This window comes from Pagrus pagrus (genome assembly GCF_965226575.1).
Source record: "Pagrus pagrus genome assembly, chromosome: 6".
Taxonomy (NCBI): domain Eukaryota; kingdom Metazoa; phylum Chordata; class Actinopteri; order Spariformes; family Sparidae; genus Pagrus; species Pagrus pagrus.
The window spans coordinates 23434852-23458856 of NC_140190.1; the positions used below are offsets into that span (position 1 = coordinate 23434852).

The 24005-nt window shown below is 41.3% G+C and overlaps 1 protein-coding gene across 2 annotated transcripts in view; it reads right to left on the reverse strand.

The window, feature by feature from the left end:
• nek7 (NIMA-related kinase 7) overlaps positions 1-24005 on the reverse strand; it is a 67689-nt gene that overhangs the window by 24530 nt on the left and 19154 nt on the right. The window contains exons 2-7 of one of the 2 annotated variants that reach the window (XM_084355794.1): positions 20301-20388; positions 12085-12225; positions 11136-11198; positions 6979-7089; positions 2936-3044; positions 778-885 (exon numbers count right to left, since the gene is read on the reverse strand). In XM_084355794.1, the coding sequence (XP_084211920.1) occupies positions 778-885; positions 2936-3044; positions 6979-7089; positions 11136-11198; positions 12085-12225; positions 20301-20360 (592 nt within the window). In that variant the 5' untranslated portion in view covers positions 20361-20388. The remainder of the gene's footprint in view (positions 1-777; positions 886-2935; positions 3045-6978; positions 7090-11135; positions 11199-12084; positions 12226-20300; positions 20389-24005) is intronic. The other variant, XM_084355795.1, reaches the window with a different exon arrangement.

The following is a 24005-nucleotide window of genomic DNA, read 5'->3' on the forward strand; positions in this document are numbered from 1 at the left end:
AGGTTGCTGTCCAGTATAAAAACGCTTTCTGTGTATATGTAACTCCATGTCTTCAGTAAAGTAAGGCAAGCTACAGGTTTTCACTGACAGGACAAAGCTTGAAGTGGTACAAATGCCAATACTGTGGAAATCAATAATCACTTTAATGTTGTTGCACTCTCTTCTTAAAGTTATGGCCTTGACTCCTTAAGATTTACAGTACCAGGCCCAAAGTCATTAAAAACCTTTTGCTTTCAAGAATGCATTGAAACATGTGGTACCCGTTCTGTTTTTCAGATTGTACAGTCTCAGGTTTAGCACACTTTGTCTTAAACTAAGCCAAACGGACACATCTTAATTACTGCTGCAATTCTGGGCCACAATTCTCACTCTTTGAACAAAAAAATAATGTTATATGATTTTGTTTCCTACAGGTGACAAACACACCCCTCAATGCCAACAATAACCCTGATTGTAAAGTTGGCTGGCTTGTTTTATGGCACACAGCCATAACCTGGCCTCTGCCCAGTCTTCATCTGTGTTAGGTTTAAAGGTCAAGGTAACAGGAAGTGGCTAAGTGGCCTATGAAGGGGCTGGGCACAGCCATGGCCAGGCAGTGTGACTATATGACACATGGCTCTGGGCTCACCAAGCCTAATGAAACACATCCAACACTGGGTGATTACTGGGGGCCACGGTGTCTTAGTGTCTGAGTCTGTGTGCATTTGTGTGTTCATATGTGAGAAGTGTGTGGTTAGAGTGTGTATATCCACATACGTATGGACTGTTGTTAATTACCTAGTGAGTGAGCTGCGGTTGTTTTGGAGCTGAAGAATCGTCCCAGTCCCAAGTCTCCTAGTTTCACTACTCCTGTAGCTGTGATGAATACATTGGCTGGCTTGATATCTGGAGAGGATGAGAGGAGAGGAGAGGAGGAGGGAAAATATAATGAATGGTTGCATACAATGTGCAATGGTAAAAAATTCTACTGATGAGTTCATTTTTTGTTAGTATTGTATATATTGTTCTCCTGTTACCTCTTGTTTATATCTTGCCTTTTAAATTTACTTTTTTTAATTGACGCTTTCCTCTTTTTTGCTGCCCCCTGTGATGGGACTAATAATAGGAAATTAAAAATGATCTTATATTACAAAAACCAAAGGACTGTATAAATTCTAACTCTTACAGTATTAAAAGACAATTTGAGGGGCCACAAGGCCTATGGTATAGAGATATCAAAAATCAAAACAAAAAGTGTATGTCCACTGTGATGGAGATTGATTTGGAAAAGTTTGGTATTTGGTCTTTTCTCTGAAAACACAACTCTATTGACAATATTAATTTCATTCAATGTGGGTGTTAGCAAACGGTTTCTGTTGCTTTTTCTAAAGTAATGTTAATGTGACACGCATCAGCCTTTGAAATTTACTGCTTCAATATAATTGTAAGCGGCTTTTGAATAGGCGGTCTCTGTTAAGTGGTCATTAAAGCCCAGAGCTCAGGGTTCATTAGTGTCCCTGTGCCCTAATCAGAGTCAGTCCAACGGAAGTACACCACCTGTAGCTGAGTGTGGGTGTGTGTGCGTGTGAGTGTGTGTGTGTGTGTTAAAGCCTAAGCACATGAATGCAGGACTTGATTTGACTGGGCCCTACTGAAAGCATGTGTGCCCATAAACACTGTGTTCTCTGGTCTATGTGTTGTTTAACACCTACACTTCAGCCGTCTGTCTTATGCAACAAGGTCGTTCACACTGAAAAAATTCAGTGACTTTACATTCCATTTTGATTTTTAGGGACTTACTGTAAGTATTTAAGTTTTCTGTTCACTAGGAAGTGTGAAACAGCAGCATACAGAAAAAGGATTATTATATCCCATCCATTGGCTCCATTTCTATTTAGTATGCTATTAAAAATTTACTTGCAGACACTTGAAACTTGTTGGAGACAGATAATCCATAACAACTCAACAGCTTCATTTTTTGTCTAAATCTTTCAAATCTTTGGTTTTCTCTGTTTTGGTACATTCAGGACAACATCTCATAATCTCATGCATAATTTTCATGTGTCATTTTATATAAAGGATTACTCTATTCTGACATCCTGGGATGTAGTGGTACACAAAATTCATAGTTCAGTCGGTCTTAGGCTCGTAGTTCTGTACATTATCTGTGCAGCAGGGAAAACAAAACATATAGGAAATAGCATTTGAGTCATTTATTTAAAAACAAATGTAAACAATTCATTGTCCTTAATTCTTACTCTAACAGCTAAGGCATTCAACTTATATTATCAATAAGGAAAAATAATTAACAAATGTCAGTGAGGCTACATGGTAAATCTGACCTGTTGATAATTCCTGAATAACTGCAGTTTGTACTCGTTTATATACAGCAGCATGGGCGGACTAACATCCACAAGTGAAGGCACATTGAAGCAGAGCTGAGTCCTTTGACCCTACTGCTTGAATCCTATATTCTTCAGAGTGAGTATCTGCAGAGGTAGACAGTCCTATAGCATTAATTATTGCTTTGGTCTGTATTTGCAGAAAGTGTTGTTACATTCCTAAGATAATGAGAGCTCAACAGTCTGCACCTGCAGTGTTGGCAGCTTGTTTTTTGGGAAAATGACACTGCGTCTCAAGACGGTGGAGTTGTGTTGCAGTTCCGGCCTCAGTTTCAGAAACATTACACCTCTTTGCACTTCTCTGGCATCATGAAAGAAATAACTAGCATTTAACAATGTCTCCCTGACTATGTCCAGGGTCGGTGACTGAACTGGGGTTCAGCTTTTCCAATGCCATTTAAAGTTTCTGCAAGTTTATTTCACACCATACTGAAATAAATGAAACATAAGCAAGATTGAGGAAATTCTATAGATCATCTTATAATGATGAAATTAGCCAAATATGTATGTGGGTATGTGTTTGTGTTCAGTATGTGTGTGTGCATCAACACTACCTCTGTGCATGACTCTTCGGGAGTGCATATGTTCAAGCGCACTGCAGAGCTGGACAAAGTACTTCCACACTGTTCTCTCTGGGATAAGCCTCCTCTGCTTCTTAAAGTGCTGTAAAGTGAAGGCAAGCATCCACACACAGGCACGCACACACACAAACATACCAAATCAGAAAATCAAAGCAACATTTGCCTACCTGAAAGAGGGAACAAATAAAATATTTTAACAGGAGTGGGAAAATGTTGTGTGTGGCATGAAATACAATTTTAAGGTGGTAGCCAAGTTTTTATGTCTGTGTGTGTTTATACAGCATCCATCCCCAGCCTCAGTCCCCTGCTCTGACTCCACTGTTAATGCAACCCAGACTGCTCTCCTTACAGCCTGTCCCTTGCCTAACCGAGCTCCGTCTCATTTTCTCTATGGCCTACAATGGAAAGCACATGCATTCTCAGGAACAGAGAGAAGAAATTTGTGGTACCTTCCAAACCTCTCCCATCTGGCACACAGCTCTTTTGTTAGGCACAGTCCAGCTTTCAGTAGCACAGTGGTTCCAGTTGTTCTAAGTTTATTTATTTATTTATTTTACAGGGCTGAGCACATGGTTCTGGATCATCAAGAGTGTGGTCCATATCCAGAAAAACCACAATGACGACAGGGCTTCAACTTAGGCATAATGTCTTATTGATCCACAGAAAGAACAATCAACTGGTGAGGATAGATAGTCCTCGTCAAACAGCAGTGGGTAAAGACTAAGAAGATGTAAGAAGTCTGGCTACCAGCAGGATTTTAATTTGCAAGAAAGAATAGCCTGGATTTAAGTCAGCTTGGATGCGAGTCCTGCACATGACAATTTCAATTTAAAGCATTTAGCATAGACTCTCGCCTAGAAAAAGTTATTGTAAGAGCAACGGTAACATTATTGAACATTTCCAGGCAGGGTTGGAAACAGAAAGAGAAAAACTCCCTCAAGTTGTAATACTGTCTTTAGGTGGTTTTTGCCTTTTTTGAAAAAGCATTAATGTGCTAAATGAGAGATAGAAACACCTTTTCTGAATGAAAAGTATACCTCGCATGACTGATCAGCTGTTTCCCCTCTGAAAGAACAAAGAGCTGTTTAAAGAAGCTGTTTGGAGAAGTTCTGTTTCTTCTCCTTTTTGTTTTTGTTTTTGTGGTTGCATTGGCGCTTGGCGAAAAACTAATTTTGTTTCCATCTTCACCTTCTTCTACCCTGTTTATTACACTCATGCATAACGTAGCCAATACTTTCAACTTCTCATAAAACTGAGCTCTTCCTAACCTAGTTTATTCACTTCAAACCAGTTGATGGAAATGTGTGTAATTGGAATTTTCTTTTCTGCTACAATTCAAAAGTGTACCTCAAATTTGCTTGACAATAAGAAGGAAAAACTGCTATTCTCACGAAGATAAGAACATTAATACCTTCAATAAATGTATTGAAGGTGAACATTATTGTATTTTAAGGTATTCCAATTATTTTGTCCATTGTATTGCTGTGTCTGTTTGCAGAACATGTGTGTGGTTGTGTTTTCTGTAAGGGCACCTATGAGGAAACTACTTTCTACTTTTCCTGTTCCAACCCATCCCGTCTGTGTTCACTGTGTTCTCTTAACGAGGCTACAATATTTATGGAAATACATTAGGGTTGTGTATATCTCTAGGAAGTAGGTTTATCTACTATAGAAACAGAATTACTCGTCAACTCTAGTGAGTTCAGAGGTTAAAGAAGGAGCAAGGACAGGACTGTTAAAAAAACTGGTCCATAGCCCTACTAAAATTGTGAGAGAGAGCAAGACTGACAGAAAGGGAGATGGATGGGGAGACAGCAAATAGTGGAGAAATGGAGGGAAGTAAAGGAAAGGTAGTCGTTGATGGTAAGAGATACAGAAAATGAAGGAAGTTGTGAGAGAAAGAGAGGGATAGAGAAAGATAGATGGAGAGAGGGAGGGATAGACCTTGGCCTACATCCAAACAAAGCCTTAGTGAGAAGCCATTCTTCCCTTGCCCTCCTATTTCCATATCAGAGGACTGTTTGATGTCAATGGGGGAGCACATAGACGCCCACCAACACCACCACCACCCTCTTCTCCATGCCTTTAATAGCAAACACTGCACATGCAATATTCTGTAAGTGCATGCAAATCAAGGACCATTTGATTTCATTTGAATTCTGAGATGGTCAGAGAGAGAGTAATAGAGAATGAGGGAGGGAGAGAGAAAGAAGGAGAGAGCAGCGTGGAGGACGAAAAATCAAAAAGAATAAAAAATGTTAAATTCATGCATCGAGGGGGTTCTGTTTTACATATGGCACACTGTACGAATGTGTTTACTTCATATTACGGCCCGAGGAGAGGGGGCGGGGCTAATCCATGGCACGCACCTCTGGACTGCCACTGTTACATTAGAAAAACAAATCATTTAGAACGATGCAGGAGACAAACTGTGCAGAGGAGAGGCGTGTACTCTCTCTGTGTGTGAGACTGTATGTTGTCAGCTGCCATAAGGAGATGGCTGTCTGAGTGCTCCCAGCATCCTAAGTAGCTTAGCTAAGATAGCAGTGACGCTCAGTGGTTTGTCATCTCACCTCTTCAGGCTGCCGTGATACATCTTTGCAAAGTGCATCTCTGAAAATTTGCCTGTGCGCGTTTTCATGGTTGTGTCTGCACATTCTTTGCTTATACAGTATACCATATGTACGTATTCAGTGTCTGTATGTGTGTGCACTGGATATATATCACCGGTGTGTGTGTATGTGTGTGTGTGTGTGTGCTGAGCCTGCCATGTTCACTCTCTTGTATCGCTAATCCTCGCCTCTCCTAATTTGCTGTGTTGAACTGTGCGGATGTGGAGCTGCTGAGTATGACTGCAAACAGCTTGTCGAGCTGTGCCGATACAACGCTGCAGCATCATTTATGCATGGGAGAAGACCAGGCTTTTTACATGCACACCACTAATTTGCTATACTGGCAGGTTTTTATAATAACTGGGGGGTTTGGTCTAACTCAAAGACGAATAACAGGGTGAGTCTGGGATGTAATCGCTACCACTTTTGAACAACCTTGTTCCTTCTTTCAAGAATTTCAACAACCTCGCCCCACAGAAAACCTTGTTTAAGGTTTAAGACACGGTCAACCTGACACATGCATGTGGGTCAAAGCAACACTTTCTGCTCTACTACTGCCTCTTTTTTGACTGAATGTTGATTTTATTGGTAAGAACCACGGAAATGATATCATCAACATGAAAAGCTGGGCAGACTTTTTTTGAATGACATATGTCAAGTATTAAGGAAAAACATAACAATGTACATGACGAAAAAAAACAATTGAAGTTTCCCAGAATCCTTCATTAAGATATAACCACAAGTGACAGATTTTGTCTTCCCTCACCTCAAGATTTAAAAAGTTAAATATATAAAAGAAAAAACAGACAGATTAAAGCCAGAGATGTTACTCAGTATTTGTTCGAATACCCCTGACGTACACAACACATGCTAGGACTTTATGACCATTAATCATTGCTTGATTTTTAACAACTTCCCTTTCACAGTCCAGGCAGAAGTCAACACAGACTGCTGAGATTAAAGGGGGTTGCAGGAAACATTATATTAGTGGTTTTTGGTTTCAGTATGGGATGGATGATTCAGATTGACTCAGTGTCCAGGTAGTCAAAATCCTGTGCGTCCACAAACCGCAGACCTCCTGCCACCATTCCTTCAATTATAAAAGGCCACGTCAGCAGTCTGCTGCTTTCATGCTGGCATTCCTTTGGACATCAAATGTGTGATATGGTGTTGTAGTGGCCATTATCTCATCAAACAATAAATATACCAGAATTTTCCCTTGCAATAAAAAACACAAGATTTTAACTTCATATTTTTAGTTTTGAGTCTGTGTCCTTTATTGCTCTTGTGGTTGAGTGTTCCTTTAAGTATTTGATGAACACATAAACAAAACAGCTGCACTTCGGGCAGTCTGGGTACTCTGAGTGATCGCTGGTGTGTTCGCTGTTGTGGAGACTTCCTTACCTTGATCATACGTGAGAGGTCTCCTGCGTCCGCTAGCTCTAGGACTATGTTCAGCTCATTGTCCTCAATAAAAGACGCGTGGTACTTTATCACATTGGGGTGGTTCAATTGCTGTGGGAAGGAGAAAAAAGAATGCATGTCATGGTGTTGGAAATAAGAAAGTGAACACATGGGAAGGGGAAAAAAAGCATGTCATGGTGTTATGAAGAAAAACGCAAACATGTTGGTGACACTTGTCATATTAAGAGCTTCCATTGTCACACAACTTTATCCTAGAGTGAAAGTAATTCCTAGAAGAAGCTACAGACAGTAGTATCTTCTTGGCTACTACAACTTGTTATGCAGTTTATATCAAGACAACCTTATCAGCTGATAAATAACAGAAGTTCATGTCATGAGCTTGCCATCCACTGTACTTTCACCACCAATTAAAACAAGACACTTGAATCCATATTTGGAATCCATATTTGGGTAAGTGTGGACCTAATGAGACGGTTTTGTCCTCCAGTGTGACAAAGCTGGGTGACATGTCACAACAACCCCTCTGTCTGTGATGACAACAACCCATGTGTGACACACACACACGCACACGCACGCATGTGCACGCACACGCACACATGCACACACACACACGCCTGACAGGCTGACATGGCTGGCAGTCAGAAAAACAAGCATCCTAGGCTCATCTCTGGCTGAGATGCCTTCCTGTTGGTTGGTCAATAAGGCAGGAACAGCATTCCCTGTAGTAAACAAAAAGTCTCTATCCATCCAGAGCAACCAGAGAAAGGGGGGAGGGAGGGAAGGAGGCGCAATGAAGGGAAAGAAACAAATGACACAGTGACACAGACAAGCAAGACGAATGATGGAGACAGGGTGAGGTGAAGAGGTGGGGAAATAGAACAAAGGTGAGGGAAGAAAAAAAAGGGCAGGAGATGGATAAGGCGAGAAGAGTTAGAGAAAAGGGCGAGGGAAAAGGGAGCAATGGGGATACGTGGAGAGCTGGAGACATGGAGCTGTGTGGCTGGGCAATGTCGGGGGGGGGGGGGGATGATGCGATGGAGCAGACGGAGCAGCGTGACACGCGTCCTCCACTCAGCTCCGCTCTGCTTTCTCTGCTGTGATTAAAGAAATGTTCATGCTCAGGATGATGCCGAGAAGAGGGGAAAGGAGAGCACAGTACAGTACACTCTGCAAGACTACACTCTCCACTCATCTCTGCATCCCTCCACAATCCTCTTCCTCATTCGTTCTTTTTCGTCTCCTCATGTCTCCATCTTTCTTTCTCCCTCCCTTGTCCTCTCATGCCAGATGTATTTTTGGCTCAGAGTGGCAGTTCTGCACGGCTCCACACTGTAGCACAGCCACAGAGTGATGACAAGTGCCCCCCTCTACACCCACCCCCCCAACCCACTCCTCTTCCACAAGTTGAACCTCAGGCGGAGGATGCATAGAAATAAAGAGATCTGTTCACATGCAGATGTTTATATAAATGACGGATGGGAACCTACTGCAACACAACAATCATTCATTGGGAAATATCACATACTCTTGCATGATTATGTAATTACACACCAGCGTGTGTAATTACTTAATCATGCAAGAGTATGTGATATATTTGGTGAGCTGCTGATGTGTTTCAAAGAAGAACAAGATACTGACTATTGCAATCCAATGACAGGAAATTAACCATGATAATAAATTAGGTTACAGTGTATGTATAAAAGGAATTGCACATTCACAGAAATGCAGCTGGTATATATGAACAACAATTGTTGTAAAAGGAAAGATTAGGACAGTGTACTTCAGCTGACAAAGATTAACTAAAAGCAGCTTGTCCATCACCAGCTGAAATGAATGCCTTGTGTTGCACGGCATATTGATATTTTTCAATTCACTGAATAAGAAAATGAGGCGACATGCAACTCTGAGTTGTTTGTCCATCCGAAGAGAAACTAAACATGTTGTAAACTTGCAAAAAAAAAAAATACACTGCTCCTAAAGAGACAAAAGATTAAAGTGAATTCAGTGTGTGTACCAGGTTAATTGAAGCTGGTTGCTGCTAGTTCTCTGTCTTGTCAGTAGACTGCTGGTATAATCTAATCACATGCAGAACCCAGATACACACACAAACGCGCACACACACACACACACACACAAACACGCGCGCGCACACACACACACACGTACAGAAGCCATAACACAGAGATGCAACACAGAGACATCATTACAGCTTTTCTCTGCTGATTAGGGTATATCATTAGTCTTCAGAATGCAATCCAGGCTCGATAGTAACCACAAGCAAGAAGAATACGCAGCTGTGGGAATTCAAGAATGGTGAAACTAGCAGATTGGCAGTGAGCAGGCCATTTCTGCTACCAACATTCGGATTCAGACAAGAGGACTGAGTGAGAAGTGAGATTCTCAAGTTAAAATCATGATGCCAGAACAGGAAAATACAGATGAATGAGCAGACACAAACACAGACAGACAAACAAACAAATAGGCAGACTGTTGAAAGGCCATGACTGAATGTGTGTGTGAGCGTGTGCGCGCTTGTGTGTGTATGTGTGTGTGTGTGTGTGATCACGCGCCAGTATGTGTGTCATTCCAGTCGGTCCATGCCAGTGTGCCTCTCATTATTCTGATTTGGCTGTGTCTCCTGTTGGCCTGTCTAGAGGGGGATAAGGCAGAAGGACTGTCTCTCTCACACTCAGCCCTTTATTATCGGGCTGGCTGGGCAGCGCAGGGCCCCGACGTAACTTCCATGTTCACTCGCAATCAGCTTACAGGATGAAAAGAAGGGAACAAAAAGCTCTGAGGGGGGTAAGACAAGCAAGGAGAGTATAAGGAAAAGAGATTAATTGAACTACATAGCAGCTGGGTGAATAAGGTACAGACAGAAGAGAGAGGAACAAGTAAAAGTGAAAGGATACAGAAAAAAGGGTATAAAAGAAAATGGGAGAGAAATAGAGGAAATGTGGGAGAAGCATAGAGGGAATGAGAAACGTATTCACCTGTCAGAGTGTGACATTTGACCCTGCCCTGACCCCCCCTGAGGAGGTCAAAAACACCAATCCAGGCAAACCCCGCTGTCTTGTGCCGTCAAGTCAATGATCTGCTACTCAGATTACAGCTCTCTACAGGGTCTTTGCCTGCATCTGAGTATTGTTGTCTTTGATTGGCCCAAAGAGCCCCAGGAGATTCACTGATATGTTTGAAACAAGCTAATTGGTTTTGTTTTCTTTCCCCAATGTGTACGTGTGAGCGTGCGTATGCGCACAAATTGCCTGCAGTGTATACACATGCGCAGAGGGGGCTTCATATATGGATGGGAAACACTACCAGGGATGCATGAATGCTCACAATCAAACCACAAACACACACAACTTTGACACACATCTAGGATCTTGCAGACAGGGGGAAATATTGAAGCTGTCATTAGTTTGTTCATTAGTATTTGAGAGCAACCCATCTGACACATGTTTATGGCAGCTTGATAAATGAAACCACTTCATTGGGGGAAAAAAAGAAAAGTAAAGCAAGAATGAGGGAAGGGAGGAGGTAAAACATCAAGAGACACATGTGGGAGACTGCTAAATTTCCATGCTGATCCACTGTTGCCCGGCTCTAAATGCTACAAAAAGATAAAAAACAATAGTTTTGGCATTTAAAAAAAAAAGAGTCAATGTGAGCCTGGAGGGATGTTACAATGGTGCATCCCTGTGCATGCGCGCACACACACACACACACACACACACACACACACACACACACACACACACACACACACACACACACACACACACACACACACACACACACACACACACACACACACACACACACACACACACACACACACACACACACACACACACAGCTCAGAGACATAAGGAAACACTAATACACATGTACTGTACCAGTCACACACACATACTCATTCATATTCTCACTTGTGTGCACAAACACCCCACTGCATTCATAACCATGCAAGAAGGCATCGTGCACACACGAGCATGTGCCCACACACCAACACACAAATCCGAGCCGTCTGGTGCAGATCAATTGTTTTCCTGTGGTGGAAGGTCTCAGCTGAGGCACCTAAAGAGAACAGAGCACAGCGCATGACGCCGTCTCCCTCTTCTCTGGTTCTTTACCTTAAGGAGATCTATCTCTTTGATGCAATCTTGCCGAGCTTTGGCATCCATCAAGTCGAATATCTATCAAGAGATCAAAAGGGGAGAAAGAGAAGAGAGAGAGAGACAGAGAGAGAGAGAGGGAGAGAGGACAGAGATGGGTGTTATGACATATTCAAGGAATAGTAAGATGGAGAGATGTAGAGAAAATAAGAAAAACCACTAAACAGAAAACATGGTTGCTGTTATCTAGAGGCTGGCGTTGAAGTGACTACAGGTGTTTCACATCTCAGTAACATGCACATATTCTTGTGTAAGGTGTGTGTGTATACATGCCCAACCAGGGAATCATATCCTCCTGGAGGTGTGTGTGTGTGTGTGTGTGTGTGTGTGTGTAAGTAAGTGAATACTGTATGTATGTGTACGTACAATATGTGTGTGCACATTCACCAGGGAACTGAGTCATACTGTGAAGCTAGTTAAGCCTACAGTCATGTTGCATTAAAAAACATTTATGTTTCACATGCATGTTTAGTTTTTGAATGTGGACATGGGTCCACACTGTCAGAGTGTGTTGAGCAATTGTTTCGTTTAAAAGGCAGAAAACAACAGGAATCTGTCAAATCTCAGTCCGTCTAACTCTTTTCTTGCATTTTCTAGTAAATTGACATGAAATTTATGTCAGATTTACCATACTTTCTCAAGCTTACAAGTTGTGCTTGTATAGGAATACTAGTGTGTGGATGCCTGACCTTCACTAAAGTAGAATGAGGTGAATTCCCAGTGTTAAATTGCACATAAGTGCGAGTATATTTGGCTGTCTGTATTGACCTTTTGACAGACTGACAACCTGTCTGAGGTGAACCCTTCATAAGGACAACAAAATAACAGCATAAAGCTAGATGGGAAAATGGCTGTTATAGACATCAGCTGAAACCATTGGCTATTAGATGTGATATTTCTGTCTTACCTGGACTTTCTTCAGGGCCACTGACGTGTTGTCTAAGAGGTACCTCGCCCGGTACACCTCACTGAACTGGCCACGTCCAATCTTCTTCTCAATCTGGAAGTTTGCCAGCGAGTTATGGCCCATATCTGGCTGCAAAGGTTTCTGAAAGAGAGAAACAAAGCAATTCCATTAACGTTTGTGTGCACACACATGTGCTTGATCAAACAGCATATGCACATACACATATTTAAAAAGGGGGGGGGGGGGGGGGGGGGTGATTTATAGACATTTTGCAGTTATCATGTATTTACCGTTGAAGTCTCCACATTACTGAAAGAGGAAAGGATAAGTACTAAAGGATGTGGGTGAAACAGCGGTGAGGCCCAGCTTCTGTAGTTTGTTTTGCTCAGAGGCTGCTCTAGGCTGCTGATGATTTGACTGGCATTAGGCTGATGTGCCACGCTGTGAGAGGTCTTGAGGAATGTGCACACGCTAAACTGCAGCACCGCGTCACCTCACTAAAGCCTATAGATGGAGGTACGTCCTTATTTTCTGATATTTACATAGCTACATGAAGCACACTTAGAGGTTTGGGATTGCAAATGTTTTCCTAATCTGTTCAAACGTGTGAACTCACAAGTAGCTAGTCAACATGATACCGGACTACCATTTTACAGGCAGCAGGACAGCCCCATGATTTTTATCTAATATGAGATAGATATAGATTGATAATATTTCTGTGTAGCTAATTAAAGTTACCTTAAATCCTCTCAGCAGGCAAATGGACCACTCTTGTCGGCAGAGTGCTGTGCTAGCTACAAAACAGCACTCTGACCTCCCTGAATTAGAGATGAAAAAAAATGTTTCCCAACAGGGATGGGTAATATCCTATTACATAAATGCAGAAATATTATCCTTCCATCTGACTTGTTTTTAAGTTCACAAGAATCCAGAGTCCTCTTCCTTCCTTTGTCTGCCAAGTTATATCACTGACAATCTGGCACTGAGCCACAGACTAAAGGACTCCTCACCTCTCCTCGCCACATGATTGGCTGTGCAGGCTGAGACACTCACCTTCCACAATTAAAAAAACAAAACAACACTCAAAAATAAACCAGAATGAGCCCCTTGGATGTGATGTGTGAAAAAAAGCACAGAGCAGGCTAGTTGACCTTTCCAGCCTTTTGGTAAACTCGTAGAAGGCGTTGGCAGGAGCAAACAGAAGGTGACAGATATCAGAATGCCACATGTCACCAGCGCTTCTGCCAATGAGGCGGTGGGAGCAGCTTAGGGGCAAGCGACTCAGGACACAGGGAAGGAGGACGAAGAGGGGGAGAAGGTCAAAAAGAATCTCCGAAGCACTAACACACACAAGACGGTAGTGTCATCACACTCATGGTAACTCAGTCACACTGCTTCACTTGTGTTTTGCCGTTTGACTGAGTTACCACGAACACAGACTGGAGGCTATACAAGATTCTTTCAACTGCCTAGTCCCTACAAAGGAAAACGATGAGATAAATCACACCAAAGTATAGAAAAAGGAAACTGGCTGCGTGGCTAGTAGGGCTGCAGCCAATCTGACAATTACATTTTTAACTAATCAACTAAACCTTTGTCAAAAAATTGTGAAACTGCCCATCGCAACTTCAAAGATCCCATGGCAACATCTTCAAATTTGCTTGTTTGGTCCAGTCAACATCTGTAAACCCAAACACATTCAAATTTATATAGATACAAAACAGAGAAAGCAGCAATTGCCTATGATTCAACTGTTGGAACCACTGGATCCAATACAAGTGTGTGCAAGTAGAAATGCATACCTACAAACATTAGAGACTCAAGCAAGTTTGTATGTTTAAAGTCAGCTCTAAGTTTTGGCTAAAATCTCCACATTAATGGATTTTCATGCTGTGCTATGTAGTGTATTTGCTTTTCAGTTGTTTTTTGGCGGAAAAATTGCCACAACATTGAGGGCATAAAATTTCAGATTTTTATTAAAAGATAAATATAACAAGGCTTATGTACTTTGAGTTAAGCACAACAGCATCTAAGTTAATTTACTTCTGGAGGAGGTGGGTCTATGTAGGCTCTATAGCGGTGCATGTGTCAACTTGCTGTCAGAGAAGAGAGCAAAAAACACAGCTAGTATGGGGGTGGGGGTGGGGTGGGGGGTGGGTTCATTGTCTTTAAAGTTTAAAGTTGACAGCCAAAGGAAGAGGCGTGAGCCAATTAGATGCCCTGTCCAATTAACACTTAACACCGCTGAGGTGTGTGCATTTTTCAGCGTGACACTACCATCATCCCGAGCTGTCTGAGAGTCACTCTGACAGAGAGCATGACACACGGCTCCACTACCCATTGTTCAACATTACCACAGCTCTGAAAAAAAAAAAAAAAAAAAACACAAAAAAAATGTTCCAGCTCCTTGCTAATAGCTACCACTGAATGCTTTCACAATAGTTCCACAAACTTGCATAGAAATATCTACAAGGTGTGTCACATTGAAAGTCTGGCCATATTGAGCAGTGAATTGTCATAATGGTGACAGACGCATTTGTGCAAGGATGTAGGATGGACAATTCGAGGTGTGTGTGTGTGTGTGTGTGTGTGTGTGTGTGTGTGTATATATATATATATATGAGTGAGAGAGAGACAGGGAGGGAGAGAGAGAGAAAGGGAGAGAGAGGACAAGAGGGCATTGCTTTCATTCGCTGCGTGGTAGCTTGACAAATGTTAGCATGAGCCTCTAAAGCGCTGTGACAACCGCCTGCTGAGAGCACAGTCTTGCTAATGTGTCCTGGCATGCCAGCCCCGTAATCACACATTTACATATGCAATGACCTACATTTGCATGTCAGATCGCACACTGTCCGGCATGATTAACAGTGGGCACCTCCCCATGTGGAGTCGCCCTGGGTGGCAGCAGAGGCCGTGCGAGGGCGGAAGAGAGGGCTGGAGGGAGGGCGGCTTTTTTGGCAGCCAAGGGGCCGGGCTGCCAGGCAGGATTATGTCAGCCAGCGGCCCCGGCATTAGACACTTCATTAGAGCTAATCTGTTTAGCAGTGGGCAGTGTATGTAAACTTCACAGGCCATTTGCGGCACCTCTTCGCCCCCTGGCCTGGCCTTCAAAGGGCAGCCAGGCCAAAGCTGACTGACAGGCCGTCTCATCTGCCGCACTCGGGTGTCACACAATCAGGAGCTCCCAGCTGAAACACAAGGCCCAGACACACACACACACACACATAGGGGGAAGTCACAGAGGAATGACCCTGAATGACGCAGGGGTCAGTGTCTGAACAAAACTGGGGGGAGATGGTTATATAGACTACTGCTTTTAAGGATCTAAACTTGATTGTTAATATGTTTGTTAAATATGATGGTAGAGTCTAAAGATACAGGGTTGCCTATTGGACCTTTCAGAAGAACAGGTCCTGTGTATCTTGTTTTTCTCAGGTAAAGCATGGGACAAATGCTGCCAAGGATACATGTTTGGTTCTTACTTGGGGTCTCCGTTATTTTTAAAAAAAAGAAGAAAAAAATCATTAAATAGTGTTTCTTTACATGTATCCATCACAAACCTCTCATATTAATGTCAAGTCATAAAAGCACCTCATCTAATATTGGCCAAAATAAATCAGGTGGGGGGAGGGACACGTTAAATGTCTGAAATTATCACTTACTAAGGCCTATACAAAGAATCAGTTTGTGTTAGGCACATTGCTTGTCACAGTCTCTTTCTCAATTCTGATCTTCATCCTCTTCTTGACTAACATTTCTGTGCTGTACCATGTGGTACTCTTATCACTTAAGTCATTCTGCTTGGTGATGGGGATAAGCTGCAGGGGATGGAGATTAAGTGGCAGCCATGCAAGGTATTGTGGGTAACGTCTGTGAGGGACAGCGTGTCTTGGGTATAAAGGTGACATACAACCGCCATGGGCAACTCACTAGCAGGAGGATTGAAAGGGAGAGAGGAGAGGAGAGCGAGAGACAGTGGGAGAGCAGACAGACAGCTCATAGGAGGAAGTGTGATTCGGGCTGCCCAATAATGACACCATTGCCAAACACAACTGACAAGACACATGGAGAGTGGAAGAGGGAATGCGGAAGACAAGGAGAGGGAGAGAGAGTGAGAGGGGGGAGAAGACAGGCAGCAGAGGGGAGAGGGTGTGATGTGACAGCCCAGCGGTGCCAACGGCTGCCACAGAAAGGCCAGCGGCGGCATAGAGGTGCTGTCTCCCATGGAGAGAGACAGTGAGGGAGGCAGAAACAGAGAGAGAGAGAAACGTCCACACTCAGTGGCTAAATCCAAAATCAGAACACTTTATACTCGGGTACACATATTCACCATTAACTAGTTGCTTATTAGCATGCATATTAGAAGCGTATTGACTCTTTATAAGTCACTATAAAGCACCTATTGATGACCATAATCAACAACTACAACTACTTGGCCATTTACTAAGAGTTTTCCCTCAATAACCTCCTACTTACTGCTTATTGATAAAAGGGAAGCTGGTTTATATGACTTTCAATCTTAATATGCTTAATATAAAAGTCTAACCAATATATCGGTTAGCAAATACTATCGGCCGATATTGGCCTATCACAGATATATCATTATCTGCATATGTGGCCAGATATGTGAAAAACATGAAAAGATTATAATACAGAAAAAGATACTTGGGGTAATACATAGCTATTTAATTCCCAGTGAAGTTTACTGTTTCGGTGCACATTCACAAGTGTTTGATTATCATATTAAAGAAATTACTGCAAACAATCTGTGTATATCGGCCGAAATATCAATATTAGAATTTTTTACTCCCCGATATCAGTACCACCGCCAAAAATTGTTGGGCTCTAACTGATATGCTCAGTATGGGACCTTTTCAGGCGGTAAGACCACAAGACCAGTCACTCTTCCTTAATGACACGTTATTGATGTGGTCTATTCTTATGTAGCAAAACACAAAACTACAGTCCTTAATAGTCTCCTCAGAATATTTGTTTTAAAAAAAAGTCTTGTGGGGGTTAATAAGTGTCAAACTACTTGTGAAGATAAGGGCTTGTCAATCGTGTTTGGGGTCATTAAGTAGTGATCAACATTCAGTACAGTGCGCTTGAAAGAATTCTTCACCTTTTCGCATTATGGCCACCAACATAACACAGTATTCAGCTTGTTGAGCTGTTGGACAACAAAAAGTTCAAAAAACTGTATAAAAATGAATTGTGGTATTTAAGCTGTACTAGAACCCGAAACAGAAATATAACCAGCTAGGACTCGGATAAATAATGTGCTGTGTCTTCTCCACAGCTAACCAGGTTGTGATGTGCAGTTTGTTTTCTGCTAAACGAAACAAGAAGAGATTTCGTCATTTGCTTCGCTTTTTTTATTGTTTCAATATTTTGGTATAGATGGTGATCTCCTTGAAAACCACCTCAAAACTTGAATGTGAACACAAGTTGTTTTTACATGTAAACAAAATTAGTCAGATTACTGTGGATGTAGTCTCCGAGTGAGACAGGGAGGGATGCCAGGAGAGACGGAAACAGCAACTAGCAGGCAGGGGGGGACTCAACTCCCATCCTCACCAGTCACCTGCCCCCTTGAGCACGACACCATGCAATATTCATCTTCAGCCAGTCAGCCAGTGAGCCAGCCAGGCAGTCAAAGCGGCAGGATTCACCCCAAAGGTGCTTCTCGTTCTTCTCCTCTCAATCTGCTCCACAACCGCACCGCCTTGTCTAGGCGCGTACTGACAGATCCGTGTCTGTCAAACTCTGCAGTGACTATCAAAATCTGATCTGAGGGGGGCCTCCTCGCCAACCCTCCCACTCACTCAAAGAGCAAATGCGCCATTAAAAATGCACATCTTACCAGCTCATCTCGTTTACCTAATGCATATGCATCATACCTCCGGGACCAAGAGAAATGATATTGCAAGCGATACAGAATACCCTTCATCAGATATACAATTCAGATTTCTTCAGGACGAGGCTGGTGGGTTTTTTTCCCCTGTGCTACCGTGCAGACTGAACCTTGGGAAAGTGTGAAACAGATACAGGACTTGTTGAAAGGCACCCATCTGGATGCTGGTTAGACAGACAGCCATCTACATACTCTAAGTGACTCTCTCTCTCAATCTCTTGCTAAATGTGAAATCAGTTCAGAGGAGCTCTTTCAGAGTGGAAAAACATGATGCAACATAGACAGTTCACTGTGCTACCAATAACCTAAGCACAAGAAGTAGGCCTGAAATTAACACTGATGTAAACTGCTAGAAATAGATTGAAAAACAGAGAGAGAGAGAGAGATCATTAAGCCGGAACAATAACACAGAATCAACTGTTGGGAGATCAGTGGAAGATCTAGTGTCTGTGTGTGTATGCGTGGGGGGAGTGTTGCCTAAGTGAAATTAATCATTAGAGCTTTTATCTGACTTTCTTCTGTGTGCTACCCAATTTATCCTTAATTTTACAATTACACATCTTAGAATAAATTAACCCCCTTGGCAATTCCAGTGTTAATCTTGCAGTGCCCTTGCACACGCAAGAAAAACAACAACTGAGAGTACGGTCCTATTTTTAGTGTTGTTTATTTCTAAAATATATATATATATATATATATATATATATATATATCCACATTTACTCTGGGGCATATGGATGATCCTCTTTGTTTAAAGTCTATTCAATAGTTATGGAGGCAAAAACATCCTTCTGGAAAGAAATCAATGGGCCTGATGTTGGAGGGCGGTATTAAAATCCAACAATGACCAGATTTGCACAGAGCAAACCTGACTTGTATCGAACCAAGAGAGGCATGCAGGGAGGCCAAGCTCTGCCAGCCTCCAGAGCTCTGATCAATAGAAACAACTCAACATTCATCCACTGCTGTCTATCTAACACACACACACACACACACACACACACACTACACGCTACAGTGTTCTGAAGGATGCTCAGACTGCAAGCACAACTTGATTGACGCAAGGAAAAAAGGCTAATACGAATATTTACAGTTCAAAACGTGAAGGAGGTGGGATACTATGCTTGTAATAATTGGATGAATGGGTTGCATCATCATAAATTATTAATACTTGTCCCATGTCCATGTATCTACAGGGGAACAATTTGTAATGCTACAATCCTTATTACATTTAACAAAATCACTCACTATATGATAGGATAAAATGTGACATGACTGTAATAACGGATTCACTGAAATAGAAACACTTTGCAACAGGGGTGGTCCATAAGTTTATTTATGGATAAATGTATCTGCGTTTATCCGTTTCTGGCTAATCCAGTGACTGAAAAATCAAGATGCATCCCATTAGCTGTGTTTTCATGAACCCTTGTATTCCACTAATTATGAGAATAATAGCCCGATTAGAATAAAAATGCCTCATGTAATCCCCTCAATCGAGAGTGAGTGATTTCATCTGGCCCAATCTGAATACATTTTCAATCAAATCAAGAAGGGTGGAGTAAACCTGCATTCAATAGAAATACATCAGGGCCTAATAACCACGTAAACACTTGATGCGATTGTTTCTTTCTGTTTCCAGGGACAGAAACATGGTGGTAGCCAAACAGTACTGGTCTGTTGCTGATAAAAAAAATGTGTTAGAGTTTGCAATAGATTTAAGGACTGCTGAATGTCTCAGTGGTTGGATTAAGTTATACAAGTCTTCGAAGAGGTGAAAAATGTTAGAATCCACCGGACCAAACACAACACAAATATTGTTCCCAGGACACAATGTGGTTCCATCTTGAAAATTACATTAACAGGCGGAGCGAAGGAATGAATTTCATTTTCTCAAAGTTGGGAAATGTCTTATTTTTCTTCTTCTTGTATTCCTGGCAGATAATAAAATGTTCTGGGGCATGTAAACACAAATCTTAACGTATGTAAACTAGCTATGTTGGAATATCTAATCAGAATTATTTCAGTCTGATTGAAGAAATATTGTCCATGGAGCCACAGCTACAGATGCAACAATCTGGTGAATCTAATATTGCTAAGCAGCAGACCAGCTCGTTGATTTGTAACATTGGTCACAATGGCCTAAAACGACCAGAGATTGCAAAAAGTGATATCTATTCGAGTATAAAAGGTATATAAATATCTGTCTGATGACAATCATGACACTTAATGTGTCATCCTACTTCACAACCTTTGTTGGCAGTCTGGCTTGTGTTCATGTGTATCTGCGTGTGGAGTCTACCTGGGGTTGAAAGACTGGCACGGCTGCTTGCTGTCCTTGCGGCTGTGTGTCCATATCCATGGTGTTAGGAGCTCGATCCTTTGCACCTCTGACAAACACACACAACAGATCTTCTGGTTATCTGACTCAACATTCACCATCAGACAAACGCTCATCTGTCATTTCCTTTAAAAATACCTCTGAATTCTACAAGAAGACCACAACAAAAAATAATAACCTCAAATAAACTGGGAAAATATTCTCTGTTGTTCAGCACCAAACTATTGATGCTGGTTGCTGCCAGAGTGTCCTGTTTCAGCAGAACTGGATTCCACGTCATGCCTGAGGATTTGACACTCTTTGTCTGGGTCGCTCTCAAGTTGCAGCATGGCAGAGCTACAAGAGACAGTGATAATAATCTGAGCAGAGCAGAAATAATGCCACTGCATGTTTCCTTGGCATTCCTTCAAGGAACCTTTCTTCAGAATTACTGGCTATACTGGCATTTATGCACTTCCACTTTTCTGAGAAAATATAGGTCACACAAAGGTGAGTGTGATGGGTACGGCTGTTTGCCGCGGTGCTGCATAATTGCATATTCTGGTTTGTAGCCTGGAAGCAAGCTAATTGCATAAAATACTCCACCACCAGTTGATTGGCTCAACAGTACACCTAAAACATACAGTGCCATAATATGAAATGTTAACCAAATTAATAATTTACACAAATATTTGAAAAAAAAGGTATGATGCAAAAATGATATTCACAAATGTAATTGGCTTATGATTCCAGCATCTACACTCAACTCATGTATGTGGAAAGATTTTGACAGATGCTCAAGTATCATGTACAGCAGTACACACTGTAATGAATAATATGGTTACATTGTCAAACACAAGTGAGGTGAGGTTTGCATGTATTCAACATACACAGTTAAGGTAAGGAAATGTGTGTGCACATATTTGCTGTGATGTTTGAGTGTGTGGGCACATGCCAGCATACTCATCCATCAGCACACAGTGGGTGCACGTGGAGAAAATGGAAATAGCGAATGTTGGAAAGCATTAACGACTAGAAACAGTCCAGACTTTGCGTATTCAAAAGTCAGTAACGAGGAAAGGGAAATGACCATATATGGTTGGTTTACCGATTCAGATTCTAGAGAAGGGATTTAGGTTTTTGCCACTATCTGTTGTCTGTCTGCAATGTCTTATTTATATGAATACAATACATGTGCGCAAACACAAATGGACATACACATTAAAGTTTCACACAAAAGGAAAGGGACACAACGCACTTCACAGTGGGACATTTGCATGTTTTTCCACTAGAGTGAAGGCCGTCTCTCTGCGGATCTGTCAGTCTGTCATTTGTGTATTACTAACTCTCTCTCTATCTGTGTCGCCTCAAACCTCCCCGGCCAATTAAAAATCCCCTGGTACAATGGAGAGGAGAATGGCAGAGAGGAGCTGTCTCTCTGCTGATGTCGTCAGTCCCATTCACTAAAGGCTAATGATACTAATTAGACATCTGCCAAATATATACATGTATATGCATGGCACTATAAATGCATGTCTGTGCGTATGTTGGGGGGGATTTATTATGTGTATATAAGAAGGCATGTGTATTTGTGCGGGTGAGCAGGCACTTATTTTGCAAATAATGTGGTTGTTTATTTTAGATTAGTTCAGCTTTTTTTCCGGGGCTTCGCTGGCCTTCATGTGAGCTTTGAAGATCATGAAAATAAGTGTTTGCACAACACTATTTCTCTCCTGGGATTGCATTGACTATATTGGGAATATTATTTTCTGAAATTTACATTAAAAGCTTGTTTCAAACAAGTTTAAATCAATTCAAATGTAAAAAGAGGTTTACACATAATAAGGATTTAAAAGCACCAACTGCTGGAGGCAAAAAGGCAAACAAGAAAAACATTGTTAATAGACCAATCCTGAATCTTTTGGTTCTTATTTTAACTTAATATGCCCACTAATAAAAACAATGTTTGAAAACCAAATACTGCCATGACTTGTGCAAAGGCCCAACTCTGGTTAGGCTACCTAAATGTACCAATGGCACCATATTTATACTGATTAATTAGTGAGTCTTCTATAAGAACAGCAATGAAGGGATGTTTTAGGCTACCTACAGTGTCCCAACTAGCCTGCCTTCCTTTGAATAAGAAATAAAATCAATTTAATTGATAGAAAGTATGTCATTTGTCATATTCAACAGCCAGTTTTTACTTGTTGCTACCATACTAACCATGTTGACTGATGGGTTTGAAACGCAATTCCCTACACATATAAACATAAACAATGATCCAAGTCAAATTAAATAAAGGATCAGCATTTAATAGTCTGTTCTATCCACAAAGTCATTTTAAACATAACCACATTAATGGGCTCATTCATTAAGTTAACAAAAGGTATTATCTGTCAAATATTTATCTCCGTCTATTTATCTGTCTCTGGTATGTACACTTAAATGCATTGAGGAGAAAAATTATTCCTAATTAATATGCAGATCTGTGCAATGTCTTTTACAGTTTGATTAGATCACTTATTCTAAAAGGAGAAACATGTCATCTCAAAGGTAAGGTAGTAACAACTGAGTAAATAGTTAAAATTCATTCATTTTCGTTCATCATAATACATGAAGTATGTTGGAAGTTTTTCTATTAGAAAACTGTTTTTAGGCTACATTAGGAATTAAATTACGCATTAACAGATAAAGTAAACACCAAGTTACTTGAACAATAAATTAAATAACACAAAATAATTACTTTATTTTAATAGCCGAGCTACCGTCTGTCACTATTTAACAACTGACTCAACAAAGTCCAACCCATACTGAGGCTACTAAATGACTACAATGTGTCAATATCAGCTTGTATCAAAGGTCTTTTCACATTTTTATAAAATTTCAAACTACTTGTGTGTTAGTTAAATGCAATTTCTTATATCAGTACTTTGGATTTTAATGTTATATATTTTCTAAGCAAGTGTTTGTAAATTGTAACAGATACTTATTAATGTATTTGTGCACATCTCTGATTGTCGGTTAATACTTTTTTTAATTGTTTAAAATCTTAACAGCAAATAATCGATTAATCATTCATCTTTAATATCCCTAGCACCCATGTTTTAATTTGGCGTCAAGCTCTATTAAGACAACCTGGAAACATCTTAGATATGCATGGGGAATTTAATACTAGGTAAAAAGGAGACCTATTAGACAGATGCCGACTGTGTGGCTGACTAGCTGGTTGTCGTGGCATTTTGATTTCAGTGTCACAGGGGACTTTACAAGTCATCCACCCAGGCGGCCTTTCTGCCTCTTGTAGTGAGTCTTTGCACTTCAACTACGTGTTTTGTTAGATTGAGGCTGGCACCCTTCCTCGTCTCTCTAACCCTCTTGTGTTTCTGACTTTATACGTGTCAAAATAACCAGGGGGCATCTGAGCTCCCTGACGTTCTTTCGCCTCCCACATCCCACGTTAACGAGATCAATTAAGACTGCCATGTTAGATTAACACACAACAGGAAACAGCACAATTAACGATGCTAACTCAATCAAAGGAGGCAAGGTCACACTCTCAAGGCTCCACATTCACACACAGTTCAAGTAACGTGCAACCAATCAAAAGCAAAGCCTTGTCCTAGCTACTGGACAAATCAAGCACACAGATTGATTTAAACTTTCATCATGTGAACCTAAAATCTA